The 17,729-nt window shown below is 39.6% G+C and overlaps 1 protein-coding gene across 1 annotated transcript in view; it reads right to left on the reverse strand.

Annotated features, from left to right (window-relative positions):
- Positions 1 to 1,370: 1,370 nt before the first annotated feature.
- The window catches only part of LOC132815680 (aryl hydrocarbon receptor-like), a 194,975-nt gene continuing 178,616 nt past the window's right edge, over positions 1,371 to 17,729 (reverse strand). Inside the window, exon 11 of the mRNA XM_060824733.1 lies at positions 1,371 to 6,689. Within this exon, the coding sequence (XP_060680716.1) occupies positions 6,537 to 6,689 (153 nt within the window). The 3' untranslated portion in view covers positions 1,371 to 6,536. The remainder of the gene's footprint in view (positions 6,690 to 17,729) is intronic.

Genomic DNA, 17,729 nt, shown 5'->3' on the forward strand with positions numbered 1-17,729 from the left:
GTTTTTTTTAATGTCAAAATGTATTACATGAATGACAAGGGACAGTGCAGTGTTGGATCTAGTCCTAGGGAAAGAAGCCAGACAAGTGTTCAATGTGGCAATGCAGGAACACAGCAACCTCAACACAGTACGGTTCAAACTTGTTCTGGACAAGGAAAAAGATGACTTTGGATCGAGGGAAAACAGATTTTATTAAAATAAAGCAGGATCTGGCCACACTAGACTAGAACAGCTCCTTGGAATCTACAGCAGAGCGTTGGGGGGTTTTTCAAAAAGGAGCTGGAGAGTATAGGTCCAACATATATCCCTTGAAGGAGATTTAGGAGCAATAAGTTCAGGGAACCCTGGATGTCTAGGACAGCTCAGGACTGGATAGGATGAGTTGGGCTTTTAGCAAGTCCAAAATGAACAATTCAGCTGCAACCCAAAAGGAATACAGGAAGTGCAGAAGGAAACTTAAGAAAACAATTAGAAGAGCAAAAAGGGGTCACGTAAAATGACTTGTGAACAGGATTAGGGAGAATCTGAAGATATTTTACAAATAAATTAAAGAGAAGAGGGTACCCAGGTATACAGTAAGGCCCATTACAGTCTAAGGGGGCAATATGTGTGAAGGGTATTGAATGAATACTCCTCTTCAGCTTCACTCTGGAAAAGGAAAATGTAGATTCAGAATTCAGGAAAAGCGACTGTGAAGATCTTGCACAGTTTAACAGAGGAAACGGGGAGGTATTGGAAGCTCTGTTGCACTTAAAAAGTGGACGATTGGACCAAAGGGTCTGTTTCCATGCTGTACATCTCTATGACTCTATCTCTGCTCCATCTGTCCAGGGGCACAGACATTGCTGTAACATCAGACAACAGTGGTATTCAACCATGAGCTGAATGAACTATTCATGAACGCTTGGGGGAAGGGGTTTGGCTACACACTCAGCTAACGCCTAAGCATCAATACTGGAGCCCCTCAGGGGTGCTTACTCAGCCCCCTACTGTACTCACTGTATACCCATGACTGCATCACCAAATATCAGTTCGCTGATGGTCTTTTACTTTAAAGGAACTTTACGAATTCATACAGATTCTGACCTCAGTCACCATAACTTACTTGAAGTTCAAACCAGTGCAGGAAAGATCTCTCTGGCATCAGACCTTTACACACACCTGAACTGCTTACTACACAACTTAGTTTTGAGATTGGGTGAAGCGTATTTCATTCTTTAATTGTATATTTTTGAGAGTATTTATTGTGGTTGCTTTCTTTCTGTGCTTTAATTACATGCTTTCATCCCCTCATACATAAGTGATTGTATTTCATTGTCTTTTCTTAGATATTTTAAAACATCTTATTCATAAAATGATCATCAACCCAATTCACGTTCAGTAACTTTTTATTACAATATTTAAATTTTACAAACTTCACTGGAGGTCAGTGAGTTTGTTACAAACTATACTTAAGAGAAACATGTACAGTGTGTATGTGGACATAGCAATGTGTGAGCAAAACAAATGGAGGTCAAAAATGTACAAGAAATATTTGCAGTAATACTGTTTGAACACCACATTTAACAAAAGAGCAAAGAGCAGAATTCAAACTGCTATGTACTTCTAAATATTTATGGCTCTAGTGCATTTGCCATCTCATTATATACTAAGGCTCAGTTGCCATATAAAATATAGGGCAAAACATAAGTAGTTATATTAAAATGTACAACAAAAGCAAATTTTGATACAACAGTACACTAATAGTACTGAATATTTGGCACTTAATAACATGGTACTTTGCATTTGGCTTAATAGTTTATAATATGATACAGCTGTAGTTCGCAAACAGTATTGTACTCTCGTACAATAATGATGCTGTCCCTTTAAACCTTTAATACAGTGTTTGTAGACCTAGCTACTGTTCATCACATTCACATACCTTAAAAATGTTATTCAGGATTTACAATGAAAACCAATTTTGCACTTCAATTCCAAAACACACAATGTTTCTGGAGACCAGTTCTTAGATTTACAAAGTGGGAAAGAATGTGCTTAAAATTCTTCTCTACACTAAAGGTTATGATTCACAGTGAATAGTGTTGACAGATATTTTGATATTTCATATATAATCAGTCTAGTCTCCAATCAGACAATACAAGTGACCCTGAATGAAAGGTGACCTTCGCCTCTCTCCTACAGGGTAAACTAAACCAATATCTTCAAAGACAATTGTTCATGGAACTCTCTGAAGTTGAGCATCTGTAAACCCTTCTATAAAATGAATTTCAATCCTTTTTTGTACAATATCATCACTTGAATTTTACAGAACAATTATAAGATATTAATAAGATTATAAAACAAACCAATTGCAATTGATTTGAGAAATTAATTACAAAAATCAGTTTTACCCACGATTAAGGAACAGAAAAGTTGATCAAATTGTTTGATGTGATATCAGTTAAACCTGCACTAACTCGACAGAAGCATACGGTTCACATTTGTGATAAAGGAAATAAATTTGACAATAGCTCCAGGGAAGATACATTATAAGGAATGTGACATGATCATTGGATGAGTTTGAGAGTATGCCTTCAGGAAGAAAAGGCCCTGCCTCATTATCCCTGATTTGAAGAAAACCTGCAATGAATTGTTACATGGATGACTATTAGAAAAAGGTGATAGAGTGAATCCTGGCACTACAGATGTCCTTTAAACTGTCTCCTAAATGGCTGGCAGAGATATTAATGGAGTTTCTCCGGAATTCCTGCACTCACTCAGCAATTCCGCTGACTGCATTATACACAAGGCCCAGAAAAATCTAAACCATATTCTTGACTTTAAGGAGTGACCAAGAGTTTACAAAAAAAGACAACAGATAATCTTCATTTGATCCCTTAGGACTGCCAGGGCTTTGGCGACTCATTACACTGACAGGGTGTCTCCACAGGAACAGCTGATTTCCCCCAATTATGCAGTTGCATAGTCTTTATGAATGGACAGTGACAATGTCCAGGGCAACAGTGCATACTTTAAAAAAAGTGGAATAGGGGAGTTTTTGGCTCTTCCTGTTTGCCCATACAACTTTGTCATGGGCCCTTTTATCCAGAGATGGGATTGGTGCACGTTAAACCTGTCAAGACAGGCTGAGAGATTTTTCTGGTCAGCTCCAGATTCAGGTCATGGGGGCTGGTTTAACTGCTCGGAGGCAGACTCACAGTTACAGAATCGAGTGAGGTTGGGCTTGGCGTGGGAATGGGTAGTAGGAGCAATACTCCTGACAGGTCACCAGGCAGACCCTCTCTGCTTCCCTGGGTACAGTAGGAATAAAACTGTAGCAACCTATCTGCAAGAGCCACCTTGTAGTTTAAATTAAAAAAGATGTTGGGAAAATGGTGCTTCTATCATGAAGCATCCCCTCTCTGTCGTCTTCTGTTACTTCCTTCTGCTGTTTAGAAACTGGAAAGTCTCAGATTGAACCTACAACATCAAAAGCCAGCCTATCGTTCTTAATTGGACGCATATTCAGTTTTTAAGCCAATAATCAGCTGGCACAGGGAAAATCACAATAAATGACAATCTTGTGACAGTGATGCTCCTGACTCACAATTGATCTCAATGACAGAGTTCAGTAACTTGAGGGGAAAATCCAACCTCAGATTGCCACTTAGTTGGCACTTTATCAGGCGTTTTGGGGAACCGATGTACCAAACATCTCCTTGAATATTATTTAATATTTTTCAACAAACAATCTTTACACTAAATGATCAATGATAAAATATTAGAATTTGCGTTGCAACTTTACCACGATTTGGTTATGTAATTCCTGAGCAGTCTGTGCCATGACCACTGCTATTCATCTTCATTTGTAATTTGAAACTATTCACAGTTTTCAGAACCTGTGCAGAAACATGCAATGGTGTTGGAAAATTAGACCAATTTAGAGTTAGATAATTCAGCATGTAGCAGATCTCTTTTAATTTGATATGCACAACACTTTACGGTTGGATTTTGGAAACTCTAAGCATATTTACACCACTCATGGATATTCATAAGTTTCATAAACAGTGCAATGGGTTCTGACAATGAAGGCAACACAGTATATTAAGTACTTGTGCTAGATGTTATTAAGTAACTATTCCAGAGTTTCATCAGTCTGGAACAGGTTACAAAAATAAATGATAATGATAAGGACATATTCTGTGCAATTGTTTTAAAAGGAAAATGGAAAAGAGTCATCTGATTAAAATATCCTTTTTCAAATCCAATTAAAATTAAGTGTAAGATATGAAATGCTCATTTTACTTGAGTGATTACAAATGCTTCCGTTCTGAAGTGCACTCATATCAGGTCTCCTGTTCAGTGACAAGCAAATTTAAAACATCCAGCTCAAATTATCCATTTGAAAACAGGTAGTGACAACTAAACTCGGTGAATATTTAGAAGTCTCACAACAGTAACCAGGCATATTATTGTTTTGATTTTCTTTGTATATACAACCATCAAAATTTAAAAATGTAACAAATTCATTTCAAAATAAAATTATTTTCACAAGGACAATTAAGTGTAAATTTGAACATGTACAAAATGAGTAACAATCACTTAAAATAAAGAGATACATTTTGCATCAGTATTGATGTCTTATAAGTCTACAAAACCTGTGAGATAAAGTTAATGTATTGAAAGCATTTTTACTTTGATAAACTATAAATGGTAGCTTTTAATAATTAAAGCAAACTTTTATTGTAGTCATTTATTTTCACTGCTCACTGAATTAATAAGAGCTTTTTAATGTGAAGAATGCTTCTTTTTCCTGAAGAGTGTAATACAAGGGACAGGTATGTTAACCGAGGCTGGATACTTATAGCACATACATGCTATGTTCACAAAAGTACTGCAAAAAAAAACCCCAAACTTTTCTTACTGGGAAACCCTCACAAAACTATCCTCAATACTGTCTGCTTGTTACATGCTGCAAACAAGCAATTTGTGGAAGACCGGTCAAAATCTGTAAAACAGCCAGTTATAGGAAAAATATATTTGCATAGGACATTTTTAAAATAAAAAACATACATTGGACTGTGTTATTATTCATGGGAAGAGGCACGACTTTTCAGAGTGCTACTTTTTTAAAAAATGATACATCCCTGCATACTACAACCAGAAAAGGATCATTTCCATTTCAAACTTGTTTCTGTAGTATTTCAAGGAAACAATGGTGGCAATGGTTTCCATGACAATTGTTAAGACATACCGTCTGAGAAAAAAAAGGCCTCCATCATTGAAGTCTGCGCAGTAGTGCAATTTATTTAAGCAGAGGGAGAGGAAAAAAAATTGCTGCTCAGATTCTTTTAAAGATACCCATTGTAATCAGTGGTTGTTTCCTGATACTAAACTTCCCCTGAAGGCATGAACCAAACATCTGTAATTCTTTTAGTGGTGCAATATTTTATTCTAAACCAATATGCACATTCAATAGAATTCCATTGTAAAAGAAAGATATGAAATGTGGTTTAACAAATACGTGCTTTAGTGAGTGAATAACCTTCACAATTAATAATTGTAATCAATGGACATTGTTATTTAAAAAAGTCCTTCCAGCATTTGGAATTAACTATTTATTCCAATATTCCTATCTGGTATTCTTCTTGAAGATAGGATTTCCTTTTGTTATTACAAATAATTTACGCTGGTTTATCCCAACAGGATATAGGAGGTTTCAAAATTCTATTACACGAACTGATGGGCCACCATTTCGGAAAAGGCCATAAGTCATCTGAGTTTGAATTATTATTTCAATTTCCAAGGTAGGGAGCTAGTACAAATATTTAGATTTGCATCAATTTGAGACAAAAATGCTTAAATATAATCAAACTTTTTAAAAATATTTTCTTCCAGCTGTTATACAGAAGAGAAAATATCTCTTATGGTTTCAATACGGTACAGCAGGCTGTAATTAAATTACTACTGCATTAAAGTGCCATAATATTTATAGTTATGGTAAGAAAGTGAAAAGGAAAATGAATGTCAAAGATTTCATCTCTCATACATGATCCTGTAAAGGGCATTCTTGCAAATGTCATTCCCATTTGGCAAAATCATCTGATTAAAAAATATGAACATAAACTTTTTTTGCTTTTAATATATTGATATTCATTAATGGGATAACCTGCTTTTACAGATATTTCAAAAAGTAGTTCCATCGTAAATTAACACTGCTGAATTCTTTTGCCCAAAGTCTAATAGAATATTTCAAAAGAGCTCATTTGCTGTGAAGGTGGAACTTCACATTTCACAAAAATTCTAAAGGATATTGCACTTTTCGTGCAAGAAACCAGATTGAGATCCTGTTCATAAAATAGCACTTTTCTTTAAAATCTGAAGACTGCAGGGCCTAAAATAAAAAGCAGCACATTGCAATCAGTCTCCTAATCCTTACAAGGTTTCATTTAGAAGCTTTGTGTCCTTTCGCATTGTAGATACAAATGTCTGTCTCTTCAGCAAGCAACATAAAAACATTTCCACACTTTTCACAGGACACTCATCTCTATGCTTGTCTACATAAAGCCACTGGATGATTGATCAGAACAGGATCCAGGCTCTTTTGGATGACTGTGCAGGGTCTGAGGACCTAATTGTGTGCAATTCATGTTATTTAATGTATTTGGATAAACTTCATTACTGTTTCCATCATTAAATCCAGTTTGGATCTGTTGAGACAAAAGAAATGTGATTGGTTATTTCAAAAAAACACTGTCAAACATTAAATTCATTTGAGAAACAAAAATAGAAATTGCTGGAAAAAACTCAACAGGCATGGTAGCATTTGTGGAAAGAAAACAGAGTTAATGTTTCCGGTCCATCCATAGATGGGTAAAGGTTGGTAGAAATGTTGAAGATGGGTTGAGGGGATGGGGAAGGAGCCCAGAGAGAGAGAGAGAGAGAAAAACTGCTGGATAGAAAAAGAAATGCATAAAGGTCAGCTGGGGGGAATGAATAGCTGCTCGTATTCTCCCAGTTTATCCTCTCTGTCACATCTGTTCTGATGCTAACTTTAACAAGGGACCTCCAAAATGTTCACCTTTTTCCTCAACCAAGGATTCTCCATCACTGTGGATTCTCCATCACTGTGGGTAACAGGGTCCTGGGCTGTGTCCCACACTTCGGCCCTAACTCTCTTCACCCCATCCCCCCCCCCCCCCCCCCCCCCCAACAACGATAGGATGCTCCTGGACCTCACCTACCGCCCATTAACGTCCACATCTAAAGGATCGTTAGCTGCCATTTCTGTTACCTCCAGTGGGATTTCACCACCAGACATATCTTCCCCTCTCCTGTGAGCCTTCTGCAGGGACTGTTCCCTCCAGGACATCATGGTCAACTACTCCTCCACTTCTAACATCTCCCGACAAACTGACAGCACTTCACAATGCAGTTGTAGAAGGTGTAACACCTTCTCGTTTACTTCCACCTTCCTCACTATCCAAGATCCCAGATACACCTTCTGGGTGAAGCAGCGATTTACCTGCACTTCACTCAATCTAGTCTACTATATTCGCTGCTTACACTGTGGTTTGCTCTACTTTGAAGAGACTAAATACAAATTGGGCAACTGCTTTGCTGAACACCTATCTTCTTATCTGTAAAAATGACCCCATGCTTCCAGTTGCCTGCCATGTTGACACACCACCGTGTTCCCCGGCCAGCATCTCTGTCTCAGGCATGCTGCAATGCTCCAGTGAAGCTCAGATGAAGCTGGAAGAACAGCAACTCATTTTCTGCTTAAGAACCCTGCAGCCTTCAGGACTGAATATCGTATTTAATACGTTTAGGGTCTGAGTATCTTCCACGATGTCCTTACCCCAAACCCCACACACCAGACCTTGTCATCAACAACCCATTGCCAGCCACCAATCCTCTCCATCAGCAGTTATTCATTCTCTCTGGCTGAACTGTACCCATTTCTCGGTTTGCCCAGTTGTTTCTCTCTCTCTCTCTTCCCCCCCGCCCGCCACCTATCATTTACACCTTTCCCCTCCCCTACATCCCCAAACCCCACCTTTCATACCTCTACTAACCTTTACCCAGCCACAATCAGTTCTGAAGAAGAGTCAGTGGACCTGAAACGTTACCTCTGCTTTCTCTCCACAAATACTGCCTGGACGTTTTGAACGTTACCAGCAATTTCTGTTTTCCAGTATTTGTTGTTTGTTTTTGTTTGCAGGCTGTGGAGACCTGCACTAAATACATTGTTGAGTGATAGCACGTCTCCGGTTCAGGTGAGGCTAGCACCATTTAAATCTAGCCTGCACTATTTCAAAGCAAGGTAACTTCTGGTGTAGCAGGCCTGGAAGTGGTAACAAAGGAGTAAAAGACCAGAATGGAAACACCGACAAAAAAAGGCAAAACAAACTAAAGAACACAGCCCAAACTGATATTTAATGTATATTGTGCGAACAATCCTATATTCAATCATTTAAAAGTTTTGCAAATCTTAAAGGTGTATTACAAGTTGAAACTAATAATGTGTTAACTGTGTTTTGGAAAAATTTCTGAAAAAAATATTTAGTATGCAGCATCGAACAAACAAGAAATTATAATGACGTCTGAGTTAATTTAAGCTCAGGTACTGCATCCATGAATGAATAATTACACTCTTGTAGGTAGCAGAAATGCTAAATGTGGAATAATTTACAAATGGATATTAATGGCAATGTTATTTTCCATTATCAAACAGCAATTCTTAAAATATTCAGTATGCAAATTGAATTGTGATACAATTAGGGACTCTGCAACTCATCTGTTATCCCATTAAATTATAAATATTGCTTTTATGGATTCTTTCACACAACTCCTTAACATCTTTCTACTTTAAATCTCAGAATAACAAAAAATTAAAATGCATTAGTTGTACATAAATACCTGGTCAACAGTGTGTAGTGAGAAAGCCTGGGATTTAGCTGCATTGAGGGGCAGCCCTGAAGTCAGAGTGCTGTGGTCTGGCATGACAGTGAAGAGGGAATCTATGGTTTGGCAGATCCACGGAAGCAAATTTGGGTTTGGCTTACAAATGGATTTCTCATGTCAGTCAACAGTAAAGGCAAGGTAGGACTCAGGCTTCAACAGCAGGGAAAAAGGATAGTGTGTCTCAGTTCTTCCAATACTAAGAACTTACTTAGTTAGCAATGAACAAAATATATCTGATGGCAATAAGAACCTGTTTGCTTCAGACTTGTTGAAAATTAAATTCATGATGAGTTCTAGTTAGATGAGACTAAAATGAATAGAATCCATCACCTGAAGTTAAGCATGGCTTTCAAGATGCTCATCCTCCAGGCCCATTAAAGAGATGGGCTTTCAAAAATTGTGCTTTTGCTAATTATAATGATCTGGGCCTGGAGACCTGCACTAAATACAATGATGAGTGATAGTGTGTCTCAGGTTCAGGTGAAGGTCGCACCATTTAAAGCTAGCTTGCAGTATTTCAAGGCAAGGTAGCTTCTGGTGAAACAGGCCTGGAAGTGGTAACGAAGGAGGAGGAGAAGACCAGAACGAAAACACTGACAAAAAAAGGCAAAACAAACTTAAGAACAGTCCAATGTTCTCTAATTTGTACAGGGGGTCTCATTGCAAGAAGAGAGAAAGATCCTTTATCCTCAGGGGGAAAGGAAGCAAGATGCCCACTAGGTATGTCGTGGGAAGGCAGTAGCTTTTATTAGCAATAAAGCCTGGCCAATGGTGCTTTTAAAAACTCATTGAACTTACAGAAGCCAAGGTCAATGAATGCCCCTTCACATGCTATATCCTATCAACCCCACTGGAACCTCACACTGCATTTACCATTGCCTCTTCAATCCTCTAAAAACAAATTCCACAAACTACAAAATACTCCCCACATTCATAGCTTCAACCCACCCTCATAAACTTAGCACTACCTTCAAGCTGCAGCCAGGTCTCATAGCTGGCAGTCTCCAATGTAGCAATCTCATCAGTTAACCATTTTGCAGCATAATCACTGACACGGTTCCCCTGTCTTTCAAGAAAAAAAAATCACCTCACACCTAGTCATTGTAGCTAGCTGAGAGGACAGGCTGCACCTGCACACAATTCTCTTGAGGAGACAGTGATGGCCATCTGTGGAACAGCACTGACTGAGGCAGTATCCTGTGGCAGGGTGGAAACCATATAGAATCATGGCATATTGCTGCCTAACTCACCTTCTCAAATTCTACTTCATTCTCATGCTGCTATCTATTATGGTTTACAGTCAGGAGACAGGATATCTATACACTTCTTGCTTTCTTCCAGTTCTTGATTTCAACCTTGACCTTTATGCTTTAAGACTTTCAGACATCCAACACTGATACCGTGCCAAGCAATGGTGTGGGAGGTTGAAGCCAAGAGAAAGAAAAGATGAATACAAAAGAACTCTAACACTTGATCTCAAACTCTCAGCAACTGGTCACATATAGACAAACACTTCCCCATACATTATAAGATAGTTCAGGGGTGCCAGCCGCATGTGGTAAGTGAGCTGTAATGTAACCACAGGAAAGGGTACCTGTATGTCAGCTTCCTCAGTGAGAGAGGTCAAAAAATGTGTTTTTGCTGCAGAGAACTTGGATGAGGATTTCAACAGGCTGTTACACAGGAAAAAAATTTGCTATTAGGCAGGCACAAAACAGGCTGTAATAAATTGGCTGCCATACCACAATGATTAATGCCAATGGCAAGGAACATAGAGGAGTCTATCTTCAATTGGCACAGGTCTTTGAGCACAGTTTGGAACAACCTTTTCTTGTATGCTACTAATGGTTGACTACTGGAATGCAACTGTGGACTTAGCCAACATGAAATATCAAATAGCAAAAATCACAACTGTGATGTAAGACATGTGATTTAAACATTTTACTAACATTTAGTTTGGAATTTTGAATTTTAAAATTAGTGGCATGTGGGTCTTCTGAGAGTTTGAAGGGATTAAAATATTTCTGTAGCCATGGTGATTTATTTTAAAACAGAAGTATGAGAGAGACATTTCCAGGAGATAAATGAGCTTTTGTTTACAAGCCAACAAACAGTGTAGTACATATTAGGCGATCATATAGGAAATTCACAAGTAGTTGTTTTGGTGTTAGGGGAAACACCTATAGCTTGTAAGAAAATGTTACAGTATCAATTTGAACAGTTTTGTCGAAGTCTTTTCTGAGGCAGGATGTGATAAACATTTCATCTTGAGAAAGGAATATAGTTTCAGAGAATTAAAAAAAGATTACCACAATGTAAAGAGTATATTTTAAAAGTTCCTGATCAGATGCTTTTGGTTAAACTCTGAAAGGATTATTTGAAGCGAGAAAATCGAAGCTCAGTTGATCGATGGTTTCAGTATGTGGCTATCAGATTCTCAAGAATAATGCACTGAAGCCATAGTGAAATGATGTGAAGTAGAAGAAATTGTCTAGTGTGAGGACAGTAAATGTGGGTTTTTGGGATTAATGACAGTCTATTTTATCTTGCAATACAAAAATCTTTAAATTTATATTTAATAATTATAGTACATTTAATAATAATAATTTTGTTTATACTATTTTATCATTTCTTTTGTGTCACATTGTTAAACCGAAATCTGCACCACTGTATGTTTTCAAGTGAAATACCTCCTTGTTAAAACCAAAAACAAAACAAAATATGACACATCAGGCCATATTTCAGCCTGGATCTGACCAGGTAGTCATAACATCAGCTGGGATTATAACACAGCTTCCACTGGAACCCAGGCAGAATACAGCCAAACAAATGAATGCTGCTGTAGAAGCACTGACTCGAGGTCATGAAATCTCTGCTTGTTGTCATCCAGATTCAAATTAGTACCACTGTGGCTACAGAAACCAGTGCTCGAAAATAACTTGTAGGGTACTGATCTCTCAATTTATGTTTTGCTGTATGCACTCTGTTTATTCCACTGCACAACCCCTTTTAAACTTCTGCACAGACAACCATTCAAATATCTTAAAATGAATGTTAGGTGTGCATACCTGTCGGACTACTTTGTGAAATAGAATGGACATTAACACTCTCTCAGCTTTCTAGGAATCTGTCCACCAAGGATTAATGGTGCCTTGCTCCATGAGGTGGCAATGATCTTGTAGAGACAAAACCTGCTGTCCGCCTTCAGGGTGACAGCATTATCCTCTCACTGCTATCACTCCACAAGTGCTCTTGCCCCTGTATAGACTTCTGTCACCCACGACAATGTGCTTTGCCCAAGGCAAAACTGTGCAGTCACAGGCCGGACCTTCAAGAGCCAGATAAGCACAACAGCGTTGTCAAAGACCTTCTGCAATCTCCTTCATTCAGCAGCTTTTCAGCAATCATGGAAGCATTGAATAAGAGCATGAGGCTGAGCAAAAGAATCAGTCAGGCAGACAACAGGGGAAGGTATATGAGTGATCAGACCAAGATAACTCAAGTTCAGGATATTAGGATGTAGAAGTGATTTGGATGGAACGAAAAATGATACAGGCAAGAAATCACCTGTGGGACTGCTGCACAGGCCACTTAGTAGTAAGTATACAATAGGATGGAGTATAAAGGAAAAATCAAATGTGCATGGGTAGTTTACACGAGTACATAGAATGTTTTCAGAACAATTTCTTAGAACCTCGTGCTCTAGAATCAACCAGAGAGAAGGCTGTATTAGAGCTGGCCTTGTGCAGGATTAATGAAGAATTTTGTAGTGAAGGCATCCAAGAGGCAGATATAACGGAATTTTACATTTGATTTAAGGGAGAAGCTGTCTGACATGAGCATTTTAAACTTAAATTAGTGCAATTATGCAAACAAAACTGTGAACTGGCAAATGAGATTAAGGGATAGATCAATAGAGATGCAATAACAGATATTTACGGGGTCATTTTAGAAAACACAGAATAATACTTTCCAATGAGAAAGAAATATTCCAAACAGAGGACTCAGCAGCCATTTTTACTATACTAAAGATACAATCAAACTTAAAGAAAAGGCCTATAATTGCACAAAAATGGATAGCAGGTCGGAAGAATAGATAGATTATAAACAGAGGCAAGGATGATTAAAAAAATTAATAAGGAGGGAAAATTAAACTAGAAGAAAAAAAGCATAAACACAGACAGTAAGGTTTCTATAGATCTTTATCATTTAATTAAAGTATCCATCATTTACAAAGTGAATCTGGAGAATTAGTAATGGAAAATGAGATGGTGGATGAATTGAATGGGTTGTTTTAAATCAGTCTGGAGAAGTGGCATGAGAAAACTGCTGAAGCCACAGGCCGACGAGGGCACTTACTGGCAGGTATTACTAAAGCCATTACAAAAGTCCGTTCAGAAAATTTCATGGTAATCAGGCAGAATCGTTATGGCTTCATAAAAGGAAACTCATGTTTAACCAATTAAAGCTCTTTGAGGAAGCAATCCATATTTTGATAAAGAGAGGATGCAAATGCAGAGAAAGCAATTCGGAGAAGGTTTATTAGTCAAATATGTGCAGTGCATGGGTTGCTTTACTCTGAAAAATTGGACAGGTTAGGCATATACCCATTGGCAAGTTAAGAGGGATCTTCACTGGATGCACGTGGAAGAGGTACCGCCTCTAGTATAGGGTATAGGGTCACAGTTTCAAACTCAGGGTGTCCTATTTACAACAGAAGTAAGGATAAGTACTTTCCCCAGAGGCTTGAGTTTTTACAACACTCTTCCACAAAAGGTAATGTAAGCAGAGCCCTTGAGCATTTTTAAGGCAGACAGATCCAGGAAGGGGTAAAGGATTTTTGGGGGGTAGGTAGCATTATGGAGTAACCATATCAGATCTTTCTTGTCCCTGCTATAGTCAGGATGTAGTGAAACCTGAGGGAGTTCAGAAAAGATTTACAAGGATGTTGCCAAGGTTGGAGGATTTGACCTATAGGGAAAGGTTAAATAGACTGCGGCGTTGGAGGCTGAGGGATGACCTTACAGAAGTTGATAAGATCATGAGTGGCATGGATGGGATAAACAGACAAGGTCCTTTCCCTGAGGTGGGGGAGTCCAAAACTAGAGGGCATTGGTTTAAGGCGAGAGGGGCAAGATTTAAAAGTGATGAAGTGGCAACTTTTTCACACAGAGGGTGGTGCGTGGACAGAATCAGCTGCCAGAGGAAGTGGTGGAGGCTAGTACAATTGCAATATTTAAAAGGCATCTGGATGGGATGAATAGGAAGGATTTAGAGGGATACGGGCCAAATGGGACTATATTTATTTAGGATATCTGGTCAGCATGGATGAGTTGGACCAAAGGGTCTTAAACTTTAAAAGGTATAAAAGCTTACTTCAAGAGTTCAGTCTTCTTCACCTTTTTCTGGCAACAGCTGGAGTGAGAGGAGTGACAGCAAGGAGCAGAGGCCCAACTGCAAGGTAACATTTTTAAAAGATACAAAGGTATACCTCGTGTATTGGTGAGTGCACACTCAGCAGGAGTGGACACGGGACTGCTGGGTAAGTGAGACTTTACATTTTGGTGGTTGTTTTACTTGAAACACTACTCGGGCTGTCTCCCCCACCCATCGTCGTCCTCTAACCAAAATAAAGGTCCTGTACACCAATTGGTAAGGTGACTGGTTTCTTTATTTTCTTTTAGTTTTTCCAAAGTCTCATTGGGAATTGAGAATAGTTGGAATGGAGGTTAGGGCAGTTGAATGCTCCTCCTGCAGAATACAGGAGGTAAAGGTCACCAGTAATGGCCCTGCTGACTGCATCGGTGGGAAGTGCACCGAAGTCCAGCTCCTTGAAAACTCTGTTAGGGATCGGAGCTAGAGCTGGATGAACTTCAGATCATTCAGGAGGTGGAGGGGATTATTGAGGGGAGGTAGTCACCCCTCAGGTAAAAGAAGAAGGTAGATGGGTTACCGTCAGGGGACGGAAAGGGAACCAGCAGGCAGTGCAGAGATCCTCAGTGATCGTTCTCCTCGACAAGTATACCGTTTTGGATACTGTTGGGTGGGTGAGGGGGGGGGGCACAGGTCTCTGGCACACAGTCTGTCCCTGTTGCTCAGAAGAGAAGGGGGAAGAGGAGCAGAGCATTAGTCATTGGGGACTCCATAGTTAGGATGACAGATAGGAGGTTCTGTGGGAACGAGAGAGAAGCATAGTTGATGTGTTGCCTTCCAGGTGCCAGGGTTCATGATGTTTCTGATCATGCTTTTGGGATCCTTGAGGGGGAGGGAGAACAGCCCCAACTTGCGATCCACATAGGCACCAACGATATAGGTAGGAAGAGAGATGGGGATTTAAAGCAGAAATTCAGGGAGCTAGGGTGGAAGCTTAGAGCTGGTTTGTTGTCCATGCCACATGCTAGCGAAGCAAGGAATAGGGAGAGAGAGGAGTTGAACACGTGGCTACAGGGATGGTACAGGAGGGAGGGTTTTGGATTTCTGTGTTATTGGGGCACTTTCTGGGGCAGGTGGGACCTCTACAAACAGGATGATCTTCACCTGAACCAGAGGGGGTTCAATATTCTGGGGGGTCACGTACTAATGCTTTTCGGGTGGGTTTAACCTAATTCAGCATGGGGATGGGAACCTGAATTGTAGTTTGAGTATATGGGAGGATGAGAGTAGTGGAGGCAGAACTAAGGCTTCAACATCGCAAGAAGGCACCAGGCAAGAAGTTGATTTGAAGTGTGTCAACATCAATGCCAGGAGCATCCGGAATAAGGTGGGTGAACTTGCAGCAGAGGTTGGTAGCCGGGATTTCAATGTTGTGGCCACTTCAGAGACATTGTGTAGAGCAGGAACAGCAACGGTTATTGCAGGTTCTGGAATTTAGATGTTTCAGTAAGAACAGAGAAAATGGTGAAGGGAGGGATGGTGTGGCAATAGTGGTCAAGGACGGTGTTACGGTTGCAGAAAAGACGTTTGAGGACTCGTCTACTGAAGTAGTATGGGCTGAGATTAGAAACAGGAAAGGAGAGGTTACCCTGTTGAGAGTTTTCTTTAGGCCTCCAAATAGTTCCTGAATGTAGTGGAAAGGATAGCATAAATGATCCTCGATAGGAGCGAGAGTGACAGGGTTGTTGTTATGGGAGACTTTAACTTTCCAAATATTGACTGGGAATACTACAGTTCAAGTACTTTAGATGGGTCAGTTTTTGTCCAATGTGTGCAGGAGGGTTTCCTGATACAGTAGGTAGTCAGGCCAACATGGGGCAAGGCCACATTAGATTTGGTGCTGGCTAACGAACCCGGCCAGGTGTTGGATTTGGAGGTAGGTAAGCACTTTGGTGATAGTGACCACAATTCGGTTATGTTAGTGATGGAAAGGGATAGGTATATACCGTAGGGCAAGAGATATAGCTGGGAGAAAGGCAATTACAACGCAATTAGGCAAGATTTAGGATTCATCGCATGGGGCTGGAAACTATAGGGATGGGCACAATTGAAATGTGGAGCTTATTCAAGGACCAGCAGGGAAGAAGTTGTTGAGCATGGGAACCATGGTTTATGAAGGAAGTTGAATGTCTCTTCAAGGGGAAAAAGAAGCTTTATGTTAGGATGAGATGTGATGGTTCAGGGCACTTGAGAGTTACAAGTTAGCCAGGAAAGACCTAAAGAGAGAGCTAAGAAGAGCCAGGAGGGGTCATGAGAAGTGACTGGTGGTTAGGATCAAGGAAAACCCTAAAGGCTTTCTATAGGTATATCAGCAATAAAAGAATGACTACAATAAGATTAGGATCAATCAAGCAAAGTAGTGGGAAGTTGTGTGTGGAGTCAGAGGAGATAGGGGAAGTGCTAAATAAATACTTTTCATCAGTATTCACACTAGAAAAAGACAATGTGGTCGAGCAGAATACTGAGATACAAAATACTATACTGGATGGGATTGAGGTGCATATGGAGGAGGTGTTAGCAATTCTGGAAAGAGTAAATATAGATAAGTCCCATGGCCTGGATGGGTTTTGTCCTTGGATTCTCTGGGAAGCCACTGAGGAGATTGCAGAGCTTTTGGGTTTGATCTTTATGTCATCGTTGTCTACAGGAATAGTGCCAGAAGATTGGAGAATAGCAAATGTTGTTCCCTTGTTCAAGAAGGGGAGTGGAGACAACCCTGGAAATTACAGACCTGTGAGCCTTAGTTCAGTTGTTGGTAAAATGTTGGAAAGGGTTATAAGAGATAGGATTTATAATCATCTAGAAGGGAATAAATTGATTAGGGATAGTCAACAAGGTTTTGTGAAGGGTTGATTGTGCCTCACAAACCTTACTGAGTTCCTTGAGAAGGTGACCAAACAGGTGGATGAGGGTAAAGCGGTTGATGTGGTGTATATGGATTTCAATAACGCAATTGATAAGGTTCCCCATGGTAGGCTATTACACAAAATACAGAAGCATGGGGATTAAAGGTGATTTAGCAGTTTGGATCAAAAATTGGCTAGCTGAAAGAAGACGGGGGGTGGTGGTTGATGGGAAATATTCATCCTGGAGTTCAATTACTAGTAGGGTACCACAAGGATCTGTTTTGGGTCCACTGTTGTTTGTCATTTATATAAATGACCTGGATGAGGTCATAGAAGGATAGGTTAGTAAAGTTGCAGATGACACTAAGGTCAATAGAGCTGTGGATAGTGGCGAAGTATGTTGTATGTTACAGAGAAACATAGATTAGCTGCAGAGCTATGCTGAGAGGTGGCAAATGGAGTTTAATGCAGAAAACTGTGAGCTCATTCACTTTGGAAGGAATA

This window comes from Hemiscyllium ocellatum, chromosome 5 (assembly GCF_020745735.1).
Source record: "Hemiscyllium ocellatum isolate sHemOce1 chromosome 5, sHemOce1.pat.X.cur, whole genome shotgun sequence".
NCBI lineage: Eukaryota > Metazoa > Chordata > Chondrichthyes > Orectolobiformes > Hemiscylliidae > Hemiscyllium > Hemiscyllium ocellatum.